The sequence below is a fragment of the Microcaecilia unicolor genome, chromosome 8 (genome assembly GCF_901765095.1).
Source record: "Microcaecilia unicolor chromosome 8, aMicUni1.1, whole genome shotgun sequence".
Taxonomy (NCBI): domain Eukaryota; kingdom Metazoa; phylum Chordata; class Amphibia; order Gymnophiona; family Siphonopidae; genus Microcaecilia; species Microcaecilia unicolor.
Window position 1 is genome coordinate 117,911,599 of NC_044038.1, and position 27,193 is coordinate 117,938,791.

The window sequence follows — 27,193 nt, forward strand, 5'->3', positions numbered from 1 at the left end:
CGCTATCAGAATACTGCACCTTGATCACACATGAACAACACATGACACAACGGACATGACACAAGGAACTAGAAATCAAAAAATATGAAGGCAAAATACTGAACTGGAAAGTTAACTCAAGAAGTCAGACTCAGCATGCAGCAATACCAGAAAAATTGAAACTTGCATGCAAAATATCACAGATGCACATTTCCAAAAGCTGACATATTCCAATTAATAAATTCTGAATAAAATACTTTTTTCTACCTTTGTAGTCTGATCTATTCGCTTTGGTCCCAGTGTCTTCTGTTTCATGCAGTGTCTTCTTTCCATCTGATATTTTTTCTCTCACCATGTCCACCATCCTCTTGTGTCCTTATGTGTCCTGTCTACCATCTGTAGCCCTGTCCCTATCCTTCCTCAACTCAGCAGTTTTCCTTCCATCCATATCCAGCATTTCTCCTCACTCCCCTCCATCCATGTGCATCTACTTCCTGTCTTCCCTCCCCTCCATCCATGAGCATCTCCTTCCTTTGTCTTTCCTTCCCTCCATCCTTGTCCAACATTTTTCCTCTCTTCCCTGCCCTCCACTCCATCCACGTCCAGCATTTCTCCTCTCTTCCCTCCCCTCCATCCATGCGCATCTCCTCCCTGACTTCTCTCCCCTCCCTCCATCCAGCAACTCTCCATTCTCCCCTGCCCTCTCCTCCATCCACCCATATCCAGCAAATGTCCTCTGTCCCCTGCCCCCTCCATTCATCCATCCATGTCCAGCAACTCTCCATTCTCTCCTGTCCTCTCCTCCATCCATCCATATCCAGCAAATTTCCTCTCTCCCCTTTCCCTCCATCCATGCATGCCCAGCAATTCTCCTCCTTCCCCTGCCCTCCGCTCCATGTCCAGCAACTCTCCATTCCCCTGCCTTCTCCTCCATCCAACTCCAGCAAATTTCCTCTCCCCTTTCCCCTCCATCCATGCCCAGCAATTCTCCTCCTTCCCCTGCCCTCCGCCATGTCCAGCAACTCTCAATTCCCCTGCCTTGTCCTCCATCCAACTCCAGCAAATTTCCTCTCTCCCCTTTCCCCTCCATCCATGCCCAGCAATTCTCCTCCTTCCCCTGCCCTCCGCTCCATATCCAGCAACTCTCCATTCCCCTGCCTTCTCCTCCATCCATCTTCAGCAAATTTCCTCTCTCCCCTGTCCCCTCTAGCAATCCCTGTTGTCCAGCAATTCTCCTCTCTCCCCTGCCCATCCTGTTTCTATCCATCCCCTTCCCCATTATATCCAGCATCTCCCTCCCCCTCTCTCCCCCTTCACAGCATCTCCCATCTGTCTGTCTCAAACAACGACAACGTGGATGCAGCTTGAGGCAGCTCACAGGTTTGCCTGCTTTAACTTGCCTGAACGGCGACGGCTGCGCGGGGGAGTGGAATAGATAGGCTGCTGGCTCACTTCCACTCCACTCCCCAAGTCGCAGCGGCGAACGGACGGCCCTAAAAGCAGCAAGCAACCAGGCTCGTCGACTCCGTCTTTCCTTCGCTTCCTGCCCTCTCTGCGTGCGTCCCGCCTTCCTCTGATGTCATTTCCTTTCGAGCGGGCGGGACGCTGAGAGGGCAGGAAGCGAAGGAAGGACGGAGTCGACGATCCTGGTTGCATGCTGCTTTTAGGGCCGTCCGTTCGCCGCTGCGGGTAAGAAAAAAATAACAGCAGGTCTGCGATTGGCTCGCAGACTAGGACTGGGTGGGCCTGAGCCAAGAATGGGTGGGCCTGGGCCCACCCAGGCCCACCCGTAGCTACGCCCCTGTGTGAGGGGGACCAGTGCACTACGAATCCTGGCCCCTCCCACGACCCAAAGCCTTGGATTTGGTCGTTTTTGAGCTGGGACACTTCGGTTTCGATTATCGCTGAAAAATGAAAACGCCCAGCTCAAACAAACGCCCACATCTCAAAAACACCCACATCCAATGCATTTGCCTGGCACAAACCGTATTTTCGAAACTAAAGATAAACGTCCATCTTTTTCGAAAATACGATTTGGCCCACCCCTTCACGGACCCGTTCTCGGAGATGGACGTTCTTACATATGGGCGTCTGCGTTCGATTATGCCCCTCCACATCACTTAGAAAAATATTGAAAAGAACCTGGCCACAGGTGCCTTCTTTTCCTCAGGATGAGCTCCATTTAGTACTTTATTCTGTCACCTTCCACTCAGTCAGCTCCTAACCCAGTTAGTCACTTTAGGGCTCATACCAAGGACACTCAGTTTATTTATTAGTCGTCTAAGTGGAAGCGTGTCAAAGGCTTTGCTAAAATCTAAATACACTACATCTAGCACTCTCCCCAAATTTAACTCTCTGGTTGCCCAGCAAAAGAAATTAATCAGTGAAACCATGTTGCCTTGGTTCCTACAGGAATTGGTTTCCAAAAATTTTACTATTTTCATTTTTTAAAAAAAGCATTTCCATTAATTTAGTTTCCACACAAGTCAGACATACCTGGCTATAGTTCTCAACCTCTTGTTTACTTATGATTTTGTGGAGAGGGTCCACATCTGCTTTTCTACAATCCTCTGGGATCACTACCTACTCTAGAGAAGCATTGAAAAGGTCAGCTAGCAGAGCCACTAGAACTTCACTAAGTTCCTTCAGTATCCTCGGATGTATGCCATACGGCACTATTGATTTGACCACTGTTAGTTTACCCAGCTTGTTTTAGGACTACCAGCCCTCCATTCTTATTTGAGTTTGTCTTCTGTGGTCCTGCTCCCGGCCTATCAGTTGTGAATACAGAATAGAAATATTTGTTAAACAATTCTGCCTGATCTTTTTCAGCTTCTACATATTCATCCCCTTCACCTTTGAGTCTCAATGCCACTTTTACACTTCCTTCTATCACTAAAATATCTAAAAAATGTCTTGTTCCCCCATTGTATCGTATTCGCTATTTTTTTCTTCCATTTGCACATTTGCTTTTGTAACCCTTCGAATCCTGGGTGGGAAGGACTCCAGCCCAAGAAGTTATGAAATCATTAAGTTAAGGAGTGCCTTTGAGCCAAAGAGTGGGGAGGAGTTCATTAGGTAATAAATAGAGAGAGTAAATGTGGGAAATTGTCCTTGGTTGCCTAGATTTTGAACTGTTCCATGCCCCCTGCCAAGTGAAGATTAAGGGGGATCCTGAATTGCTACCTCCAGTTAAGCTGATCCAAGAGGTGAACAGTGGCGGTGAAGTTCATAGAAGCTGTACAGAAGCCAGGACCTCGGGCATATTGGTGAGTCCAGTCCGTAACTGGGGCTCAGGGCAGTATGTGCTCTACCATTACTAATACCCACGGATCAAGATATCCACATAAGGGGTCCCAACCATAAGGAGTCTGCTGGGAGGAGAAATTAGCTCTGGTATTCCATCTTGCTGCAGGATAGGCATCGCAGGGTTGAGCCTGAGTGTATAGCCTTGAAAGATAAACCGCTTTTTACTGTCTCATGCTGAGTGCAGAGATGTGCCCATTGATGACTGTGTTAAACAAAGATCATTGATACAGAATTGTCATTTGATACAATTTCAAATAAAGTTCCAGTTATCCTTAAACCTCTTGGTATTGTGTGGTTCCTGGACTGAAGATCTTTAGGGAACCAGACTGTAATCAATGTCTACCCAAAGACCCCAACTGCTAATCCAGACCCGTGCCCCAACCCTGTTCATCTGTAAGAAAGAAGGCTGGGTGCATGAGTGTGCTCCTCTGTGCTTGTGTCCAGAGTTAACATGGCTGAGACTCGTGTAACACTTTCTTGACTACTCTATCAGTTTCTCTTAGTTTTTCCAGATATTGTTGCCTGTCTTCCTCTTTCTGCAAGCTCTTGTAGTTTATAAAGGCTAACCTTTTTTTCCTTACCTTTTCAGCTATTTCTTTTGAGAACCAAAGCGGCCTCCTTTTCCTCTTATTTTATTTATTTTCCTTACAAAAAGGTTTATTGCCCTCACAATAGCTCCTTTAAGGTTTTCCCACTGCTTTCCAACTTCTTCCATATTAGGACAGACCAAAGTTTCATCAAACCCAGTAGCCCAGTAACAAGGTACAGTGCTCGATGAATGGCAAGTATGGCGATACTTTTGTTCTTATGTTTCACCACAGTTGTGTGCACTAGTCACCTTATGCGGAAAGAAATCCAGAACAAAGAAAATTTTGTGCAAAGACTTGCATAGACTTCAGTGCACTACATATTTAAAACAGTGGTAACAAAGGTATTAACTATTAAACCTGGAAGCAACGAAGTGAGCAGAAGACTTGAAGGCCGTGGCCCTTTTACTAAAGAACTGGGAGTCCCCTCTGTCGGTCCCTGTCCTCCCTAAGAAGATAGACACAATGCTCCCATGATTTTGATAGGCCTCAGTTGCTTCATCACTCCTTGGTGGTAGAATGCACACTCAAAAGAGCCAGGAGTTCCAGAGACTGTGCTTCATTGCCCCTGGCATGTCCTATTATTTACCTATAAGCCATATGGTACTTAGCACACAATTTGACATTTTATTTATCTGAATAATGCTGTGGTAGAACATGAGTGAACCATTTTAGAAAGCTAATCAAAAATGTATTGTTAGTCCAGTAAAAAAAGGTATTATCTTATTTTCTCAGTACTCATGATTAATTTGGGCTTCTGGTAATACCAAGCTCAAGGACAAAACCTTTGATTTTCACCCATTGAATGTGCTGGCTGAAGGCTGGCCAGTCTTTTTGCCATAACACAAATCTCACACTATCTTTAGTCATCTATGCATGTTGGGTTTCCTTGTTGCTTTCGTCTACTTGGGAAAAATCCACAATTCCAGGAATAACATGTATAGAATGTTTGTACGTTTGGGAAGCTCACCAGGTGCCCTTGGCCTGGATTGGCTGCTGTCATGGACAGGATGCTGGGCTCGATGGACCTTTGGTCTTTTCCCAGTGTGGCATTGCTTATGTACTTATGTACTTATCTGTCCTGTTTTTCAATTGCTAGATTTTATAATTGAGGATGATAATGATGAATTGATAAGTGTTGCAATGCGCTTTAAACTTCATTGGCTGCCTGTACAGGAGCGCATTGCTTTTAAGATCTGCTCCCTAACACATAAAATCATCTATGGGGCTGCCCCGGATTACATGCTCCCCTTGATCGACCTTCCGCCTAGAAATGCCAACCCTGCTGCTCGGTCCTATCTCCACCTCCATTTTCCGAATTGTAAGGGTGTCAAGTACAAGAAAATCTTCGCCTCGTCCTTCCGTTATTGGAGTCCCAAACACTGGAACACGTTACCTCATCACCTTAAAGCTCAAGTGGACCATGCCCTTTTTAAGAAGTTGTTAAAGACATTCCTCTTTGCTAAGACTTACCCCTCAACTTACCATGTTGATTGATGCATCCCTTGTCCCTTACCCTGCCTAGTTCACGCTGTTAGTTTCTCCCCTCCTACTTGCTTCTTTTATGCTTGCCTAAGCTTTTAAGTTTGTACTCTTATTTAATTCTCTGTAAGCCACATTGCGCCTGCATGAGTGGGAAAATGTGGGATATAAGTAACAAACAAATAAATAAATAAAAATAAATATATCCCTAGTTCAGATCTGTTCTTAAAATAAATCTATTTTTTTTTCTAGGATAACATATTTATTTACAAAAGAAATAAATAACTAAAGGTATAAGTACTTACAGATAACAGCAAAACAAAACCTTAACGCATACAGTAGTTTTCCTGTGTGCACCCTTCCAGGGGCCTATAGCTGGCTGCTGTATGAACTAAAACTGGACAAGATTTATGCAGCCAGCAGAGGTGGGTGGAAGGAGTAAAACATACTGACATATCTGAGTAATTCCCAAAGTTATCCAGTCAAATGGTTTGGCTGATAGATTTTTCAGTCTCAGAGGATTCCATTTATCAGTCCCTTTACTGGTGATCTGTGTTCCCTGTGTCATCTTGGTCTGTGCACTAGTCCTGTTATATGAAGAATCACAGCTGCTTCCATTCTCCTTTCTGGCTAGATCCAAGGTGCGATCATTGTGTCTAGCATTGTAGAAGTGTTTATTGGGCTGGTGGGTCTCCCAGGAGCACTGCTGAGTTACATTGGACCCTTGACCGTTACTCCTACTATCTCTCTGATTGGACTTTCTGTCTTCCAAGCTGCAGGGGAAAGAGCTGGAAGTCACTGGGGCATTTCTGTACTGTAAGTATGAGCTCTTTGATACTTTCTTTCCAGATCACAAGAAACAAGGGCCTATGTGTCAATATATAAAAACTTAGAAGAGGGAGTGTGTACTCTGAAAGACAGATGACAGGAAAATATTTTTGGTCACCGAAGAGGGACTAAAAACTATGGGCCTGATATTCAAGCGTTGGCAATCAACGTTTTTGCTGACCATTGCCAATATTATGCCTGGAAATTCAATGTTGGGCTATTGTCTCCATCATTGAATTTCTGGATATAAGGAGTTGGTCAAAATATAGCCAGTTAAGTGTGACATTTAGCATTTAATTGGCTCTAAAGAACTGCTTAAAGACAGGACTATCTTTTATGCTGTCTTACTTATGCAGTTAAGTTTAACTGATTAAGTGCCAACTCCATCAGCAGAAAGCCCTCCAAAGTAGCTGGTTTCTGCTTAGGCTAACCAGGCATTTTCAGTGGCAGGTAACTGGATAATTTATTTATTTATTTATTGCATTTGTATCCCACATTTTCCCACCTTTTTGCGGGCTCAGTGTGGCTTACAATATGATATGAATAATGGAAATACAATATGTTACAACTTGGTTATGGATTACATTGTGCAGAGTTATGCGAGACAATCGAAGCATCGTTAAGAATGTAACAATGGGACATAGACATTGAAACATTGGAAGGAGACAATGGGAAGCTTAAAGGGCAGAATTAAGACACAAAGACATATGGTGTACATCTTTCTGTGAGTAAATGTATGAGTGATGTGAGATTACGGGGGATGAGAGATCAGAAGTGGATATATGGTGCATTGAAGATTAGTGAGTGTGGACTCCTATGTGTTTTGGCTCTTTCCGTAAATTTTTTCGAAAAGATGGGTCTTCAATAATTTGCGGAAGGAAGCTTGTTCGTGAATTGTTCTTAGGTTGCGCGGCAGTGTATTCCAAAGCTGCGTGCTCATGTAGGAAAAGGTTGACGCGTGTAGAGTCTTGTATTTCAAGCCCTTGCAATTAGGGAAGTGGAGGTTGAGGTATGTTCGGGATGATCTTTTAGCGTTTCTGGGTGGCAGGTCTATCAACTCGGACATGTAGGCTGGGGCTTCGCTGTAAATGATCTTGTGGACTAAGGTGCATACTTTAAAAGTGACACGTTCCTTAAGTGGAAGCCAGTGTAGTTTCTCTCGTAGTGGTTTTGCCCTTTCATATTTTGGTTTTCCGAAGATGAGTCTGGCTGCTGTATTCTGGGCTGTTTGGAGTTTCCTCAGTATTTGTTCTTTGCAACCTGCGTATAGTGAGTTGCAGTAATCCAGATGGCTGAGGACGAGGGATTGCACTAGGCTGCGAAAGACGAATCTTGGGAAGAATGGTCTTATCCTTTTCAATTTCCACATGCAGTAGAACATCTTTTTAGTTGTGTTGTTTGCGTGGGTTTCGAGTGTTAGGTGGCGGTCGATGGTGACTCCAAGGATTTTTAGTGTTTCTGAGATTGGAAGATTTAGGTTTGGTATATTTATCGCGGTGAATTCATTTGTGTTGTATTGGGAGGTGAGTATCAGGCATTGAGTTTTTTCTGCATTTAATTTCAGACGAAATGCATCTGCCCATGTGTTCATGATGTATAGACTTTGATTGATTTCGTTGAAGATTTCTTTGATGTCTTGTTTGAAAGGGATGTATATTGTCACATCATCGGCGTATATATATATGGGTTGAGGTTATGGTTTGATAGGAGTTTTGCCAGAGGGATCATCATCAGGTTGAAAATGGTTGGTGAGAGGGGTGATCCTTGTGGAACTCCACATTCAGGTGTCCATGCTTTAGACGTGGTTGAATTTGATGCGACTTGATACGAACGCAGGGTTAGGAACCCCTTGAACCAGTTCAAGACATTTCCTCCAATGCCAAAGTATTCAAGTATGCGTAGTAGGATTCCGTGGTCAACCATGTCGAAGGCGCTTGACATGTCAAATTGTAGGAGGAGTATATTGTTGCCAGTTGCAATTAATTGTTTAAATTTGGTCATAAGGGTGACTAGTACTGTTTCTGTGCTATGATTCGCCCGGAATCCTGATTGGGCATCATGTAGTATTGAGTGTTTGTTTAGATAGTTTGTGAGTTGTTTAGTTACCATTCCTTCGGTTATCTTGGTTATTAGAGGTATGGATGCTACTGGTCTGTAGTTGGTTATTTCGCTCGTGCTTTTCTTTGTATCTTTAGGAATTGGGGTGAGTAAGATTTTTCCTTTTTCTTTTGGGAAAAGTCCGTTTTGTAGCACGTAATTTACATGGTTCGTTAGGTCTATTATGAATTGTTGCGGAGCAGATTTCGTGAGGTTATTTGGGCATATGTCTAGTTTGCAGTGGGATTTGGCATATCTTTTGAGAGTTTTAGAGATGAGGTCTTCTGATAGTGGTTCGAATTCTGTCCAGATTCTGTCTGCTGGGTGTGTTCCTTCTTCTGGATCTAGACAGTCTAGAAGAGTGGCATATTCTATAGGGCTAGCAGGTATTTTGAGTCGTAGTTGTACAATTTTCTCCTTGAAGTATTTTGCAAGGTTATCGACATCTGGTATATCTTTGCCGTTGTTTGTAACTGGTGTGGTGTCTAACAGTTTGTTCACAAGGTTGAAGAGTTTATGTGTGTCTTTGTAGTTTGGTCCTATTATTGTTTTGTAGTGTTGTCTTTTGGTCTGTTTTATGGTGTATTTGTATTTTCTCCGAAGTATTTTCCAGTCGTTTAGTGTTTGTTCGTCTCTCTTTTTGTTCCAAGCTCGTTCTAGTTTCCTGACTTGTGTTTTAAGTTTTTTCAGTTCTTCGGTGAACCATGGATTTGATTTTTTCCTGTGTGATGTTCTGGTTTGGATTGGGGCGATTTTGTCTAATGTTGTTGTACATAGATCGTCCCATTCTTGGAGGAATTGGATGGTGTCAGCGTTTGTTGTCCATTCGTTCTGGTAGATTTGTTGCCAGAATGTTGTGGGGTCTATTTTTCCTCTCGTTGTGTATGTTGTTCGCTCATGTTTATTGATCGTGTTTATGTGTGTTTTTCGCCAGCAGAGAGAGACATTTGCTTTATGGTGGTCTGACCATAATGTAGGTGTCCATCTTGTGTCAGTGAGTATGATAGTTGAGTCCGGTTCGAACTTGTTCGTTATGATATCTAGTGTGTGTCCTTTTTTTGTGAGTTGGTTGCATGTTGGGTGCTTGTAGATCCCAGAGTTTTAGGAATTCTTCGCATTCTCGTGTGTTTGGTGAAGTGTCATCTTCTAGGTGTAGGTTGATGTCTCCTAGTATAAGGATGTTTGAGGCAGATACGCAGGAGTTCGAGATGAAATCCATGAGTTGTGTTTGGGAGTCTTTCCATTTTCCTGGTGGCCTGTAGAATAGGATTGTGTTAAGGTGTCCTATTAGGTTTGGATGGTTAATTCTTGTCGATGCAATTTCAAGTTGTGGTGAGGTAGATTCGCCCGTGATTGTGATGGTGAATTCGAGTTTGTATATAATAGCTATTCCACCTCCTCTTTTTTTTCCATTTCTTGTCCAGTGGATGATTTTGTATTCTGGTGGGCATGTTTCTAAGATGGTGGGGTCTGTGGGACTATGGAACCAGGTTTCTGTGATAAATAGGAGGTCTAAATTGTCTGTGGTGATCCAATCTAGTATGTCTACTGAGTTGCTTACTGCTGATCTTGCATTAATGTATCCTAGTTGGATTGAGTGGTATGGTTCCGAGGGGGGGGGGGGGGGGTTCGATGTGTTTATTTTTATTAGTTGTCTGTTTCTTCGGTGGTTGAATTTGTTGTTGTCGTTGTTTTCCTCATTTTGTCGGTGGTGTTCATATCTGGAGATTATTCCTTTTGGTTGGTTATTGTGTCTTTGGTTTGGTGGATTGTTGAATGGTTGTACATAGGATTGGTGGGTTGTAGGTGAGTTTTTGTGGATGTTCTTTAGGGTGGGCATTGTGTGTATGTGAGTGCTGTGTGATTTGTGATTTGTGAGTAATGGGATTGTTGTTGTCTAGGTTGTAGGTTGTGTTTGCGTGTAAGAGTAAGGTGAGGCAATGGATGGTTAAGAGTGTTTTGCTGGTGTTCATATCTATGTCTAAGGCGCTGTGGCAAATATTCAGCTGGTGTACATTTAAGCTAATCAAAGTTACATTTGCATTTAAGCTAGGCAGTTCAGAGCGAGGCAATGTCTACATTTGTATTTGAACTTGGCTACAATTCAAGGCGAGGTAATGCTTACATTTGCATTTAAGCTTGGCAACAATTTAAGCTTGGCAACAGTTCAATGCGAGGCAAGCCTACATTTGCATTTAAACTTGGCAACAGTCTCCTACTGATTATATTGGTTTGTAATCAGAGCAAAGCATGCCTGTGTTTACAGTTGGTGCACAGTAGTGGGTGTTACATATTAATCTAATCTTTGTCTAGAGGTCAGAGCAAGTTAGATAAATATATGTAAATTAAGCTATTAGCAATGCTAGGACAGAGTTATTTTGTTGCCCCTTTTTTTTCTTTTTTTAAAGCGAGGCGAGGTAAAGTATAAACTTTTAAATCCAAGTTGAAGGCGGTGCATGCATTTAGCTTTCTATTTAAAGCAAGCAAAGCAAAGCAAAGTGAAGACTTTTAAATCAAGCTGAAAGCAGTGCATGCAGTTAAGCTGAGCAAGCAGTTATTTTATTTATTACGGTTGTGTTGTTCTTGATCCGTGGTCGGGATGCGAGGTGGGTAGGCCTTCAAAGTTGGTCTCGGTTCACTCGGGTCATCGCTCGTGTTGGATCTTACTGCTTCCCCGTCCTGTTCACTATGTCTGTTCCCCAACCAACGGTCGGCTCTGGCGGCCCGAATGGCGGCCACAGGAACAAGCAGCTGACCTGGGGTTTGCTGGTCCCTTATCCCCAATGCCTCGACAGTCGAGCTCCGTAGGCTGCCTACTATTCCTCGGGTCTGGCGCTTCGCACTCGTCAACCGCAAGACTGTTCGATCGCAGTGGCTCTCCTCGGGTTCTTGGAAGGCGCGTGGTTCCCTTCTCGGTCAGTCACAGCTCTCCAGCCGGTCAGCGGGCTCGGCTGCGGGTCGGTGCCTGGTTAGAAGGAGAGCTCGATCTATTCTCAGTGATCCTTCGATCCCATTCGCTTTGGTTAGATCAATAAAATATGGTGATCAACCTGAACTTGGTGAGCATTTAGCATTTAAGTAAAAGTTTCGGCAGTCGTTTGTAGTACATGTACTTGGAGCGTTTAGAGGTTATGAAGCTAGAAGCAAGGCTTAGAAGCATGGCAGTATGCATTTAAAGGTCTATGCAGCTAGAAGCAAGGTATAGAAGCTGGCAATATGTAAGGCATTTAGCATACTTTTAAAGGTGGTAGTACAATTAGAACATTTATGCTAGCAAAGGTAAGCAGGTAAAGTCACAGGCAGCCTAGTAGCGGCAGCAGCTCTTATCTGGTCTCCAGTGCACCCGGATGAAGCAGTGCAGAGGGGCAATCGATGTGAGCCGATCCTCTCACAATTTCATCATTTGGTCGCTCTCAACGCTGCTCTGGTCGGCGCTGGGGTACTCCGCAGCCTGGTCGCTGATCTCACTCAGCAACTCGGGTCCTCTTGGTCTGCTCCTCGCTCGGGTGGTGCGCCTCGCGACAGTCGAGCTCCGTGGTTTTAGCACTCCGCCGGTCATCCAGGTTAGGTATGTGCTCCGCTAGATCACCTGATCAGCTGGGTCGGGCAGCTGAAAATGTCTGGTTAGCCTCGGACAGACTATTTAAATGGACAGGAGCTGTTTCTGGCTGGTTAAATCACTTTATCAACCTCTATCTGTATTTATACTTCCCCACAATGCATTGCATAAGAAGCAGCTAAAACATTTCTAGGATATTCATTTTGGAGAAAGATGACAATAAAGTTGCATTTTGTGAAACTTAATGTATTTAAAATCCTATAGAATATTCACTTGCAGAAAGAATCTAAACAGGATGTTCAGTTCTTTTTTTGTTTGTAATTAAAAGTTTTAAAGAGAAAAATATCACAGGGAATTTTCCTCTAAAAACTGGTTTTCAGGCCTTTAGATGTAAAGAAATTGTGGGCCTGCAATCTTCCTTCCCTGCACATTCTAAAAATTGCTTTCTCAGTGATAGTTATTTGCAGTCTACTGCAATGGGAGAACTAATCTATTCTTGTTTCTTTCTAGGTCAATGTTTCTAATAATTTTGTTTGCTCAGTACCTTCGGAACATGTCTATTCTGTTACCAGGTTATAAGCGGGGGAAAGGATTCATAGTATTGAGGCTGCAGATCTTCAAATTATTCCCGGTAAAGAGTGCCACTAATTTAAAAAAACCTTTATTTCTTTTTACTTTTCTCTGTGCATTGATGCCCCTTCTAATATTTTCTATATATTTTACAGATAGTTTTGGCTATTATGGTCGTCTGGATACTATGCTATATTCTCACAATCACTAATGTGTTTTCAAATGACACCATGTCATATGGGTATATGGCCAGGACAGATGCAAGAGGAGAAATCATGTCAAGTGCTCCGTGGTTCCGTTTTCCATATCCTTGTACGTAAAATGCTTGTTACAGTGTGTTATGATTCATGGAGAGAGGTCAGTGATAGAAATAACTAGTCACTGACATTATCGTTAATCGTTTATTTACTATACTGATACTTATTGCTTTGGCAAAACAGAATGGTTTACATGTTTAAAAAAACATTTAAAAACACACTAAATAACATCTAGGAAATCCAGTAATTGATAGGAAAGCACAGCAAACCAACCATACAAAAGTTAATAACAAATAATAACAACAATTACACCAAACCTAAACATTTATTATAATTCAAACTATAAATTAGTATCTCTTTTTTTTATCTTTTCTTTATCCTGCATTATTATCAAATGTATTTTGAAAAAGATATGCTTTTAGGGTTTTACGAAAACGGGTATATGTATCCTCTAATCTTAATTTTGGGAGACCGTTCCAAAGTGAGGGCGATAGAAAAGAGAAAGCTGACTTTCGTGTAGATTCCCATCTAGCCCTTATTGATAATGGAATTACTAACCTGTTATCTGTAAGTGATCTAAGAGTGCGTATCGGTGCATATGGTATAGTAAGATTAGCTAAATATGATGGGATTGATAAATGTAATGCTTTGTATGTCAAGATGTAGATCTTAAATTTTATTCTGGCTTCAATCGGTAGCCAGTGAAGCTGGTATAAAAGTGGTGTAATTCTGTCATACTTCGATGCTCGACAAATAACACGTGCTGCGGTATTTTGTATCAATTGTAGACGTCTTAGATTTGCCTTTGTGATGCCTGCATAAATAACGTTACAGTAATCTAGACGTGAAATAATATAAGCATACGTTAACGTATGTAGAGAATCTTTATCCAACGAGTTTCTAATAGAATGTAATCTCCATAAATGATAAAAAGATTTTTTTTTATTACATCTGATATTTGCTCATCAAAAGATAAGGCAGAGTCAAGAATAACACCTAAATATTTAAACAATGGTACCGTAGGTAATTGCTTGCCAAATAAAGTAGGTATTAGTGTTGGTATTGATCCATGACCTGTTATCCAAGATGTTATTGTTTTATCTGGATTTAATACTAACTGCTGATTTTTAAGCCAACTAGCTACTTCATCAAGGCAATTTTGAATAGGTGTTAAATCAATATTTTGCGATTGCACATAATGAATAAGAAGGAAATCATCAGCATATGAATAAGAGCTGATACCCAAAGACTGGAAAAGCAACGAAAGTGGACTGACATATAAATTAAATAATATAGGTGACAAAACCGATCCTTGTGGTACCCTGCAAGTGATAATGTGGGAGTTTGAAGTAGATTGATTTTGAACAACTTTAAAAGAACGATTACTGAGGAAGGATGTAAACCAAGTAAGAACAGTACCAGAAATACCAATTTCCTTTAAACAACTAAGTAATAGATCATGGTCTATTAGATCAAACGCCGCAGAAAGATCAAGCGAAACAGTGCAATGTAGCCTTGTTCCAATCTAGAATATATTTCACTTAAAAGAGAGGTCAAGACCATCTCTGTACTATGACCTTTCCTAAGGCCTGATTGTCTTGGATGTAGCACATTTTTTGACTCTATGTATGATTGCAACTTTGTAAGCACTGTCGTCTCCAAAATTTAGCTAAAAAAGGGAAATTTGAAACTGTACGATAATTGTTCGGAAGGTACGGATCTAGTGAAGATTTCTTAAGACTTGGCTTAACCAAGGCTTCTTTGAGAGCATTTGGAACTACTCCGTCTTTAAGACTTTTAGTTATAATTGAATGTAAATAAATTTGTAAATCTAAAGAGGGAAGTTTCAACCAACTGGATGGTATCGGATCCAATGAACAAAAAGTGGGTGAAAGATCTGACATCATATTTTGAAATGATGTTAAAGATGGAATCTCAAGTTGGTGCCAAACCCCTGATAAAGCTGGAGAACCTACCTCTTCCCTAACTGTATTCTTTAAAAAAGAAGCTCTCAACTTATCGATTTTTAAAATAAAAAATTTAGCTAATGTTTCCAACTCTATGTATAGTATCTCCATATTTATTCCCTGTTTTGTTACTAACTGATTCATAACATGGAACAATTGTTTAGAAGAGTTTGCAGCCATTTGTATTTGTTCTAAAAAATAAGATGTTTTTGCAATCCTTAACTGTGTTATAAAATATTGCTGACACTGTTTACATTTATTTTTTTGTTCTATTGTCTTTCCCTTTCACCATAATCTTTCTTCTGTGCGTGCCTGTTGTTTACATAATTTTAGTCCTGTGTGATACCATGGTTGAGAGTACTTCGTCCTTACTTTAAGTATTTTTTTAGGAGCGATATTATGAAAAGCTGCCAAGAGTACCTGATTCCATGTGGAGGGGCATAATTGAACGAAAACGTCTATCTCCATGGGCGTTTATCTCCGAGAACGGGTCCGTGAAGGGGCGGACCGAACCGTATTTTCGCAAAAAATAGACGTCCATGTTTTATTCGACAATTTGTGAGCTGGGCGTTTTTGTTTTTCAGTGATAATGGAAAATGAAAGCGCCCAGCTCAAAAACGAATAAATCCAAGGCATTTGTTCGTGGGAGGGGCCAGGAGTCGTAGTGCACTGGTCCCCCTCACATGCCAGGACACCAACCGGGCACCCTAGGGGGCACTTTTACAAAAACAAAAAAAAGGTAAAAGAGCTCCCAGGTGCATAGCACCCTTCCCTTGTGTGTTGAGCCCCCCAAATCCCCCTCAAAACCCACTGCCCACAAGTCTACACCATTACTATAGCCCTAAGGGGTGAAGGGGGGCACCTACATGTGGGTACAGTGGGTTTGGGGGGGGTTGGACGACTAAGCATTAAGCAGCACAATTGTAACAGGTAGGGGGGGATGGGCCTGGGTCCACCTGCCTGAAGTCCACTGCACCCCCTAACAACTGCTCCAGGGACCTGCATACTGCTGCCAGGGAGGTGGGTATGACATTTGAGGGTGAAAATAAAAAGTTGTGAAACATCATTTTTTGTGGTGGGAGGGGGTTAGTGACCACTGGGGGAGTCAGGGGAGGTCATCCCCGATTCCCTCTGGTGGTAATCTGGTCATTTAGGGCACTTTTTGGGGCCTTATTCGTGAAAAAACAGGGTCCAGGAAAAATGCCCTAAATTCTAGCTACAAACGCATACTTTTTTTCCATTATCGGCGAAAGGCGCCCATCTCTCCTCAGCCGATAACCACGCCCCAGTTCCACCTTCGCCACGCCCCCGTCAACTTTGTACGCTTCCGCGATGGAGTGCAGTTGAAAACGTCCAAAATCGGCTTTCCATTATACCGATTTATTCGTTTTTGTGAGATAAACGTCTATCTCCCGATTTGGGTCGAAATCTAGGCGTTTTTCTCTTTCAATTATAAGGTGGATAGTAGTCTGTTCCTCTATCGATGAATCAAAAAAGTTTAATGGAAAACTTCCTGATAACGGAGGTAGGACAGAAGGATCTATCTTCCGAAGACTCCTGGTCTGGATATAAGATGGAGTAGATCTCTGTACTGATCCTTGTAACGATAATTTAAAATATAGAAAAAAATGATCTGACCACGAGACTGGAACAATTTCCTTCTTTACACATTTCACCTTATCTGGTACATTTGTCATAACTAGATCTAAAGTGTGGTAAGACTGCCTTTCAGAACCAATGCAAGGGAACTGGATATAGTGGAATTAGAAAAGGTGTAGAAAAGGTGCAGAGAAGGGCAACAAAAATGATAAAGGGGATGGGATGACTTCCCTATGAGGAAAGGCTAGGGATCTTCAGCTTGAAGAAAAGGCGACTGAGTGGAGATATGATAGAGGTCTATAAAATAATGAGTGGGGTTGAATGGGTAGACATGAAGCGTCTGTTTACGCTTTGCAAAAATACTAGGAATAAGAGGTATACGATGAAGCTACAAAGTAGTAAATTTAAAATGAATCGGAGAAAATGTTTCTTCACTCAACATGTAATTAAACTCTGGAATTCGTTGCCAGAGAATGTGGTAAAGGCAGTTAGCTTAGCAGAGTTTTAAAAAGGTTTGGACGGCTTCCTAAAGGAAAAGTCCATAGACCATTATTAAATTGGACTTGAGGAAAATCCACTATTTCTGGGATAAGCAGTATAAAATGTTTTGTACATTTTGGGATCTTGCCAGGTATTTGTGACCTGGATTGGCCACTGTTGGAAACAGGATGCTGGGCTTGATGGACCTTTGGTCTGTCCCAGTATGGCAATAACTATGTACTTATGGATACCCAAAGTGAACCTTCAGCTCCATGTTTCTCTCTCTTCTCTTTCTCACCACAGTCTAAAGACCATTTCTCTATTTCTCTTCTTGCACCACCCCCAAAATTCCTCAGCACATTAGCTCCACAGTTCCCCTAATCTTTGCCTCACAGTCCTCCAATGCAGTTTGACCTCCACCTTTCAGGAAGGGTACGGCTTATCACAGAATCAACTTTTTTGCCCACAGGACCAGTAATGCAATTCACACCACAACATTGTTTCCATAGACATGAAGCTGGGGCTGTGTTTCTTGCTATTCATTCTTTCTGCCAGCCAGTGGAGGAACCAGCAGGCATAAGCCCACTCTTGTGCAACTGCTTTGACTCCACAGGCTGACTGTGCTGTTCAAGACCACCTCCTGGACCTAACAACCCCTGCCTCTCAAGTTTCTTATACTGTGCAACAGAATGAGAGTCTGATGCCCAATGCGCAAGACTTGGAAGGTTTGTGGAGTACCAGGTTAGTTCTGCAACTGTTGCCCCCAAAATTGAGATGGTAGACCCTAGGAAAGCACTTATTTAAATGTAGTCTATAGGTACTTACTTTCCTTTATAGAATATTAGTATAAGTGGCTGACAAGAGAACTTACTCTAGCTGATTTATACTCTCATAATTAGATTGCAAAAGATCACACATAGAGTATAAAATGTTATAATTCACATTTATAGTTGTGCACTCAGCTCATATTCTGCCCAAACTCGGCCCATATGAACACTCACCTGCAAAGTAGGAAGCATCACACCTTGGTATGTACTTACAAAATATCACATAGCTGGAAAATGGTCATTTACATTCATATGTGTCTTCTAGCATTTATCTATGTTCTCCAATTAGGTGGTTTCTTATAGAATTGCTCACATGGAGGTGCTTATTCTCTAACTGTGTATATACACATGTTTAGATGCTACCATTTATACCAGTCATAGAGCTGGTGAAAGGGGGTGGAATTCCTCTCATATGAAGAAAGGCTAAAGAGTTTAGGGCTCTTCAGCTTGTAAAAGAAATGGCTGAGAGGAGATATGATTGAGGTCTACAAAATCCTGAATGAGTAGAAGTAAATTGATTTTTTTTTCACTCTTTCAAAAAGTACAAAGACTAGGGGACACTATCCGTATATTCGAAAGAGAAAAACGTGTATATTGCGACTCAAATCGAGAGATGGGCGTCTTTCTCCCGTGGGCGCCTAAATTGGTATAATCGAAAGCCGATTTTGGGCGTTTCCAACTGCAATCCGTCGCGGAAACGGGTAAAGTTGACGGGGGCGTGTCGGAGGCGTGGTGAAGGCGGAACTGGGGCGTGGTTATCGGCCGAGGAGAGATGGGTGTCTTTAGCTGATAATCGAAAAAAAGGTGTTTTTACCGCGATTTTGGGTCACTTTTTTTGGACCCTTTTTTTTCACGAACAAGCCCCAAAAAAGTGCCCCAACTGCCCAGATGACCACTGGAGGGAATCAGGGATGACATCCCTGGACTCCCCCAGTGGTCACTAACCCCCTCCCACCAAAACAAAAACACTTTAAAAACTTTTTTTCCAGCCTCTATGCCAGCCTCAAATGCCGTACCCACCTCCATGACAGCAGAATGTGTTCTATCCTGTGACAGCCTTTCCCTGGTTCTGATGTGGCTCTCGGGTGAGTGTGACACCTTTTCTGTTATGTGGGTGTAGGGTATTGGGCTCCATGATTCCACTAGCTTGTGGCAAATGCTCATGATGTTGGTAGTTGGTAGGCTCTACTCCCATGGTGCTTTTCCCCCTGCTTACTGGGTCAGAGTGTGCCCTGTTTTGTTTCCAGTAGTCCATGAGGTAGTGGCCATTTTTTGTAAGCCAGTTTTAGATCCCTTTTACGTGTTAGCCACGTTACAGAACTTAGTTCTTACCTTGAATGTAGCTGAAAGAGGGCATTGTACAGCATTCTGCCAGCTCTGACCTACTGCTCATCTCAGTACCAGGGAGACTTGTTGCCAGTGGGGCACGACCTCTGATCTGCAGTTAACTGTGAGCAAGCGTGCTTATTCCTATAAAGGACGTTTTCGGAGAGATTAGTCTTCAGGTGTCAACTGGTGTGCCAAGGTTATATAGCAGCAACAAATCCTAGAGGCCTGCATGTATGCAGGTCCCTGGAGCACTTTTAGTGGGTACCGCAGTGCACTTCAGCCAGGTGGACCCAGGCCCATCCCCCCCACCTGTAACACTTGTGCTGGTAAATGGGAGGTCTCCAAAACCCACTGTACCCACATGTAGGTGCCCCCTTCACCCCTAAGAGCTATGGTAGTGTTGTACATTTGTGGGTAGTGGGTTTTAGGGAAGGGGGGTTGGGTGCTCAGCACCTGTGGTAAGGGAGCTATGCATGTGGGAGCTTTTTCTGAAGTCCACCGCACTGACCTAGGGTGCCCAGTTGGTGTCCTGGTATATCAGGGGGGCCAGTGTACTACGAATCCTGCCCCCCCCCCACCCCTCCATGACCAAATGGCTCGGATTAGGACTTTTTGAGCTGGGTGTTTTTAGTTTCCATTATCGCTAAAAAAAACAAACGCCCAGCTGAAAATGTCCATTTTTTTTTTAAATACGGTCTGTCCCGCCTCTTCACGTACCTGTTTTTGGATATAGACGCCCATGGAGATAGGCGTTCGCGTTCGATTATGCCCCTCCACATGAAGTTACATGAAAACACTTTTAAAATAAATAGAAGGAAATATTTTTTCACTCAGCAAATAGTTAAGTTCTGGAACTCATTGCTGGAAGATTTGAGAACAAGCATTAGCATATCTGGGTTTAAAAAGGTTTGGACAAGTTCCTGGAGAAAAAGTACATAGTCTGCAAATGAGACAGACATGGGGAAACTACTGCTTGCCCTGGGACTGGTAGCATGGAATGATGCTACTATTTTGGTTTCAGCCAGGTACTTATGTCCTGGATTGGCCACTGATGGAAATAGGATACTGGGTTAGATGTACCATTGGTCTGACCCAATATGGCTATTCTTATGTTCTTATGTATCAATTGGATTATTATGTGATTGAGATATACACAGGGCATTAAGGAAGCACAAGACTACAGGGGAAAAAAAAAGACTAAATGAATTATGTGCTTTTATCTTTCTGAGGAAGATTTTAAGGAGATACCCATGCAAGAAATGATATTTAAATTTGACAATTCAGAAGAACTGGAAAAAAACATCTTATTCAATTTGGAAGGCATAATAGGGCAAATAGACAGATCAAAAAGTAACAAATACCTGGAGCAGATGGTAAACTTCTCAGAGTACTGAAAGGACTGAAAAATTAGATTACAGACTTACTTAATCTACAGTACTTGAAGAAGGAGGACAGCCAACATAACACCAGAGGTGATCCTAAAGCCAGCGCCAAGCCAAATAGTAAAGCTGTTAAAAAGAACAAACTTACCAAACAAGCCATGGTTTAATAGGAAAAAGCCAACATGGATTTAGCAATTTAATCTTGTCTGATCAATTTTTTTCTGGATGTTTTATAGTTTGGATGTTCTTGTGAACTTTTTAAAAATTTATCCAATTTAACTCCTATAGTCATGGTTCATTTTGGAATACCCCGAAAATACAAAACTCTAGTACTCCAATAATTATTTTATTTTTGTAACAATACTAACTATACTAAAAGCAGCGTTAGTGCTGACAAGGCCCAATCAAAAGTGTATGGGCCATGTCGGCACTAGCGCACGGAAAGCTGCTAGCATGGCTTAGACAACTGAATGTTAAGTTTCCTAATCACTATGTACATTCTTCCTCATTCATACCTCTACAAACAAATAAATGTGTGAGTAGTAAATATAAGTAAATAATTATTACATAAATATTAGCTAAATGATCTTATTATAATCTTCAAATGCTTAAACGCCTAAAATGACAGTTCTCTTCAAATCAGTCAAGAACAAATCCTATACTGAAATTCAAACACGAAATGTGCTTTTAAGGTCCAAGATCGCAGTTTCTCCCATAAATTTCAGATGCATCACATAAGTATGTGTTCTTTTCTCTCAAAGTCTTCTCACAATTGGGAAATGGACCTGACATACCATGTTTCTGTGATTTTTACAACTACATTCAAAGCATTTTGCATAGTATATAGAGGTACTTGTACATGGGGCAAAGGAGGGTTACCTCACAAGAAGCTGCAGTGTGAATTGAACCCAGTTCCCCAGGATCAAAGTCTGCTGCACTAACCACTAGGCTGCTCCTTAACTGAAGAGTTAAATCCCTATAATGCTCTGTTGTGCTCCCCTATACGGGTCCAGAGAGACCACCATCCAAACTTGTCTCTGCCAAAATGTTGAACTACACTTTCCATCTGAATACTACCAGATGTGAAATACACTCTTCCTTCATCCAAAGGCTACCTATATTCTCTCAATTAGTAAGTTTAGTTCAGCATTTTTGCTGAGACGTTTGGATGTCAGTCCCTCTGGTAAGCTGCCGTAGCCAACTTTTTAATATATTGTGTTCATTGTATATTGTAATAGGATAAGATCCGGGGAACTCCCCTTGAAGCCACTGGAGCAAGAAATACCATACCCAGAATCCAGTAGGGGAGGGGGTGAAACCCAAACCCTGGGTCAGATTCCCCTTCCAGGAGCCGGCATCAGCAGCAGCAGAGAGGGGAATGGAGAGGCAGTGGTTACCAGAAGGGGGTGCCTGAACCAGGGAAATCAGTTCCCCTGGCTTAAGAATCAATATATAATTCCTGCCACCTGTGAGAAAGAGAGGGCGGTTTTTCTGGAGTCTTTGAAGAGGAAGGAGACAGAGGAAGGACATGGAATGGGAAGCGAGTGAAACAGATCTACCTGCTGTTACACCCAGAGGGGAGGAACGTACGGAGGTGGAGGAGTTCAGATAAGTGACTTTGGCATAAAGAAAAGGGCAGTGTGTGGGAGGCCACAGGGTTGTTTGTTGCTGTGCAGGGCGAGGAACACTGCTCTGGCAGGGAACCTCAAGGACTGAGGTTCCTGGCTGAGAAGAGGACAGCATTGAGCTGTTGCTGCAGAGGACTAAAGACTGATATAACTGGAGGCAAAAGTGTTTATTTTGGAAGAAAGAAGAGAAGCCCGTCCATTGCTTACGGGAGGACAGAGGACTCTTAAAGTACTGGGACCGCTTTTCCAGGTTTGAGACTGTGGGTGGGAGGGGGGGGGGGGGTGTACTTAAACTTGCTCATGAACTGTGAATGTGGACTGTAATAAAAGGGATTTTTTTCCCCTCAACTTGCATTGTGGAGGTGTTCACTTGCTGTGGCTGAGAGTGGAGTGCTGAGCCCAGGGAGGTGACCCGGCCCTGCTGTGGAAGGAAGGAGTTTACAATATTTATTTACATATAGAAAAAGTTTCAGCAGAGATTTACAGAGAACATTCCCAAAGAAGCAGTTGCCGAAATGCGTCCCCGCACAGGGAACCAGAACGGACCATTACAGGGACTTTGAGAGAAAAGAACACATATTTATGTGATGCATCTGAAATTTATGGCAGAAACTGCGATCTTGGATAACATCATGGACCTTAAAAGCACATTTTGTGTTTGGATTTCAGCGTAGACATTGTAGGATCTGTTCATTGATTTGAAGAGAACTGTGGACAACTTATCAAGATATAGTTAGATATAAGTAGATTCTTAATATTTTTAAGCTTTTTAAGATGGTAAAAAGATCATATAGCTAATATGTATATAATAATTATTTACTTTTTTTTTGTTACATTTATACCCTGCGCTTTCCCACTCATGGCAGGCTCAATGTGGCTTACATGGGGCAATGGAGGGTTAAGTGACTTGCCCAGAGTCACAAGGAGCTGCCTGTGCCTGAAGTGGGAATTGAGCTCAGTTCCTCAGGACCAAAGTCCACCACCCTAACCACTAGGCCACTCCTCCACATATGAATTTGTTTCTAGAGGTATGAATTAAGATGAATGTAAGAAGTGATTAAGAAATTTAGTATTGTTACAAAAGTAAAATAATTATTGGAGTACTAGAGTTTTGTATTTTCATGGTTTTTCTATTGACTCTAGTTTGGAATTGTATAGTCCCCAGGTTTAGATATAATTCATTTTGGAATAGACAGCTAAGGCTGAGAATAATGGTAGAACCAATGGTAATAACCATATGTGTTACAACACCATAATTTTGAAGTCAATGTAATGCTTTATCTCTTTCTGTTTTGATGCAGGTCAGTGGGGATTGCCTACAGTGACAGTTGCAGGTGTTTTAGGAATGTTCAGTGCTACTGTGGCTGGAATTATAGAGTCAATTGGTGATTATTATGCCTGTGCTCGCCTGGCTGGAGCACCAGCCCCACCTGTACATGCCATTAACAGGTACTGCACCATGCAATCATTTCATTCTTTCTGTATTACTGATTATATCTTATGCAGAGAGCAAAACAAGAAAAATATATAATATAGAACATAACCTAAATATCGTGTAAAACTCAAAATGTTAAAAAGTGATATGAAATTTTGGTGCTCAGTTTCCAATGGTGGTCTCAGCTGGAGCAGCTCAAAGAACTTATAAAGCTGATAACCCCTCACTCAATCATTGCACCATCTATAAATCATACAATTACAATAACTGTACCACCTAACTGATTGAGAAGCTCGTAGATGCCTCGGCTGCTGTGTAGATGTCAATAAAGAGGCCACCATAATCAAAACATCCTGAGTGAAGTAACAAAAAAAAATGTATCTAAAATCAAAACATTAAAAAATCTAGAGGCTGCAGATAGAATAATTCCTAATCTTACAGAGTTCTATCTCTTCTGTTATCAAATATATCTAATATTTCAAACTTAATAGAACTCTACTCAAGTGACAATCCAATATTCCATGTCGAACATCCCAATCACAATCCTGACATCAGATAAAATGAATCCTAATCTTGAAACAAACCAGCATTTCTCATTCTCAAAAGATCTCTGCCGAGTTTGAAATATTAGATATATTTGATTAACAGAAGAGAGAGAGAACTTTTTGTAACAACTTTTTGGCTGTGTCAAATCGGCATTATTGGTTGGACATCTTTACTAGGTATGACTTAGTTCTTAACAATCCCTTTAACCAGGCTGCAACTGCCCAACTAATTCCCAATGTTGGTAATTACCTTTGTGTGGTCTACTACATCGTGGCCAATGTATCGCCGATTTTTAAAAAAGGTTCCAGAGGAGATCCAGAGGAAATTATAGACTGGTGAGCCTGACGTTGGTGCTGGGCAAAATGGTAGAGACTAGTATAAAGAAAAAAATTACAGAGCATATTCAAAAGCATGGATTAATGAGGCAAAGCCAACGTGGACTTCATGAAGGGAAATCTTGCCTTATCAATCTATTACATTTCTTTGAGGGGATGAGCAAACATGTGGAGAAAGGTGAGCCAGTTGATATTGTGTATCTGGATTTTCAAAAGGCGTTTGACAAAGTACCTCATGAGAGTCATGGGATAGGAGGTAGTCCTATTGTGGATTAAAAACTGTTTAAAAGATAGAAAACAGAGAGTAGGGTTAAATGGTCAATATTCTCAATGGAGAAGGGTAGGTAGTGGGGTTCCCCAGGGGTCTGTGCTGGGTCTGCTGCTTTTTAACATATTTAGTTAATCTAGAGATGGGAGTAACTAGTGAGATAATTTGCTGACGACACAAAGTTATTCAAAGTTGTTAAATTGCAAGAGGAATGTGAAAAATTACAAGAGGACCTTACAAGACTGAGAGACTGGGTATCTAAATGGCAGGTGACGTTCAATGTAAGCAAGTGCAAAGTGATACATGTGGAAAAGAGGATCCAGAATTATAGCTAAGTAATGCAAGGTTCCACACTAGGAGTCACCAACCAGGAAAGGGATCTAGGCGTCATTGATGATGATACGTCGAAACCCTCTGCTTACTGTGTGGCGGCAGCTAAGAAAGCAAATAGAATATTAGGTATTATTAGGAAAGTGTCACAGAACCCGGGATGGTGAGCCCTTGTGCTGCAGCCAGGACTGCAGCAGACAAGTCCCCTGGGGAGGTGCACAGGAGCGGTGAACAAAACACTGAAACCAGACAAGATACTAGACATGGCAAATAGACAAAGTACACTCAAGACAAGGTGAAACCAAAGCCTGGCTAAAGCGAAAACCAGGAACGGAACTTGACAAAAGCAGGAACCAGGAACAAAGGAAGGACACTCATATGGGCCGCAAGGTCAAACTGGAAACCACCCGTAATACAGTCCAAGCATATGGGCCGCAAGGCTGAACTGGAACCCACTCATACCAAAGGGAAGGGGAAAGGAACAAAATGGAATCTCTTGAGCAAGTACTACTTATGCACTGCACACATACTGCACTAAACAGCGCCACAAACAAGGGGTCAAAAGACCCTACACACAGGCACAAAGAAACTGAAGGGGAAAGGACAACGCCACTTAGACTCACATGGTAGAAACCAAAGTAAAAGATAAGAAAACCACACAGGGAGGCAGCACAGGACTGTGCTTAGTACCACAACTATAAACAAATAGTCCTAACCAAGTCAAACAGAAATCACACAGAGAGGTAGCTCAGGGCTGAGCTAGTAGTCCCAGCTAAACAGAAGAACCACCCACTCAAACACAAACAGAACCCGAGAGGAAGTTCAGGGCTATGCTAGTAGACACAGCTAAGTGAAAGAACAGCCCACTCATGCCACACAGACAGACCGCTCAAGGCAACCCACTCAAACACAAACAGAAGCCAAACAGAGAGGACGCTCAGGGCTGCACTAGTAGTCACAGCTAAACGAAAGAGCAACCCACTCAAACACAAACACAAGCCAAACAGAGAGGACGCTCAGGGCTGAGCTAGTACAAAACAGCTGAATGAAAGAACAGCCCACTCATGCCACACAGAGAGACCGCTCAAGGCTGAGTTCACAGTAAACCTGGAGGACGTAATGGGGCAGTTCAGGAAACTGAAGAGTAGCAAATCTCCTGGACCGGATGGTATTCATCCTAGAGTACTGATAGAACTGAAAAATGAGCTTGCGGAGCTACTGTTAGTGATATGCAATTTATCCTTAAAATCAAGCATGATACCGGAAGATTGGAGGGTGGCCAATGTAACGCCGATTTTTAAAAAGGGTTCCATGGGAGATCCGGGAAATTATAGACCGGTGCCAGGGAAAATGGTAGAGGCTATTATTAAAAACAAAATTACAGAGACCAAGTCAGCACGGCTTTAGTGTGGGGAAATCTTGCCTGACCAATTTACTTCAATTCTTTGAAGGAGTAAACAAACATGTGGACAAAGGGGAGCCGGTTGACATTGTGTATCTGGATTTTCAAAAGGCGTTTGACAAGGTACCTCATGAAAGGCTACAGAGGAAATTGGAGGGTCATGGGATAAGAGGAAATGTCCTATTGTGGATTAGGAACTGGTTGAAGGATAGGAAACAGAGAGTGGGGTTAAATGGGCAGTATTCACAATGGAGAAGGGTAGTTAGTGGGGTTCCTCAGGGGTCTGTGCTAGGACCGCTGCTTTGTAATATATTTATAAACGATTTAGAGATGGGAGTAACCAGCGAAGTAATTAAATTTGCTGATGACACAAAGTTATTCAAAGTCGTTAACTCGCGACAGGATTGTGAAAAGTTGCAGAAGGACCTTACGAGACTGGGAGACTGGGTGGCTAAATGGCAGATGACGTTTAATGTGAACAAGTGCAAGGTGATGCATGTGGGAAAAAAGAACCCGAATTATAGCTATGTCATGCAAGGTTCCACGTTAGGAGTTACGGACCAAGAAAGGGATCTGGGTTTCGTCGTTGATAATACACTGAAACCTTCTGCTCAGTGTGGTGCTGCAGCTAGGAAAGCGAATAGAATGTTGGGTATTATTAGGAAAGGTATGGAGAACAGGTGTGAGGATGTTATAATGCCATTGTATCACTCCAAGGTGCGACTACAACTTGAGTATTTTGTTCAATTCTGGTCGCCGCATCTCGAGAAAGATATAGTAGAATTGGAAAAGGTGCAGCGAAGGGCGACGAAAATGATAGTGTGGATGGGACGACTTCCCTATGAAGAAAGACTAAGGAGGCTAGGGCTTTTCAGCTTGGAGAAGAGACGGCTGAGGGGAGACATGATAGAGGTATATAAAATAATGAGTGGAGCGGAACAGGTGGATGTGAAGCGTCTGTTCACACTTTCCAAAAATACTAGGACTAGGGGGCATG

The 27,193-nt window shown here is 42.2% G+C and overlaps 1 protein-coding gene across 3 annotated transcripts in view; it reads left to right on the plus strand.

Annotated features, from left to right (window-relative positions):
* The window catches only part of SLC23A1 (solute carrier family 23 member 1), a 329,954-nt gene that overhangs the window by 199,971 nt on the left and 102,790 nt on the right, over positions 1 to 27,193 (plus strand). For all 3 annotated transcript variants that reach the window (XM_030212485.1, XM_030212487.1, XM_030212486.1), the window contains 4 exons: positions 5,992 to 6,173; positions 12,352 to 12,472; positions 12,567 to 12,723; positions 23,182 to 23,329. In XM_030212485.1, the coding sequence (XP_030068345.1) occupies positions 5,992 to 6,173; positions 12,352 to 12,472; positions 12,567 to 12,723; positions 23,182 to 23,329 (608 nt within the window). The remainder of the gene's footprint in view (positions 1 to 5,991; positions 6,174 to 12,351; positions 12,473 to 12,566; positions 12,724 to 23,181; positions 23,330 to 27,193) is intronic.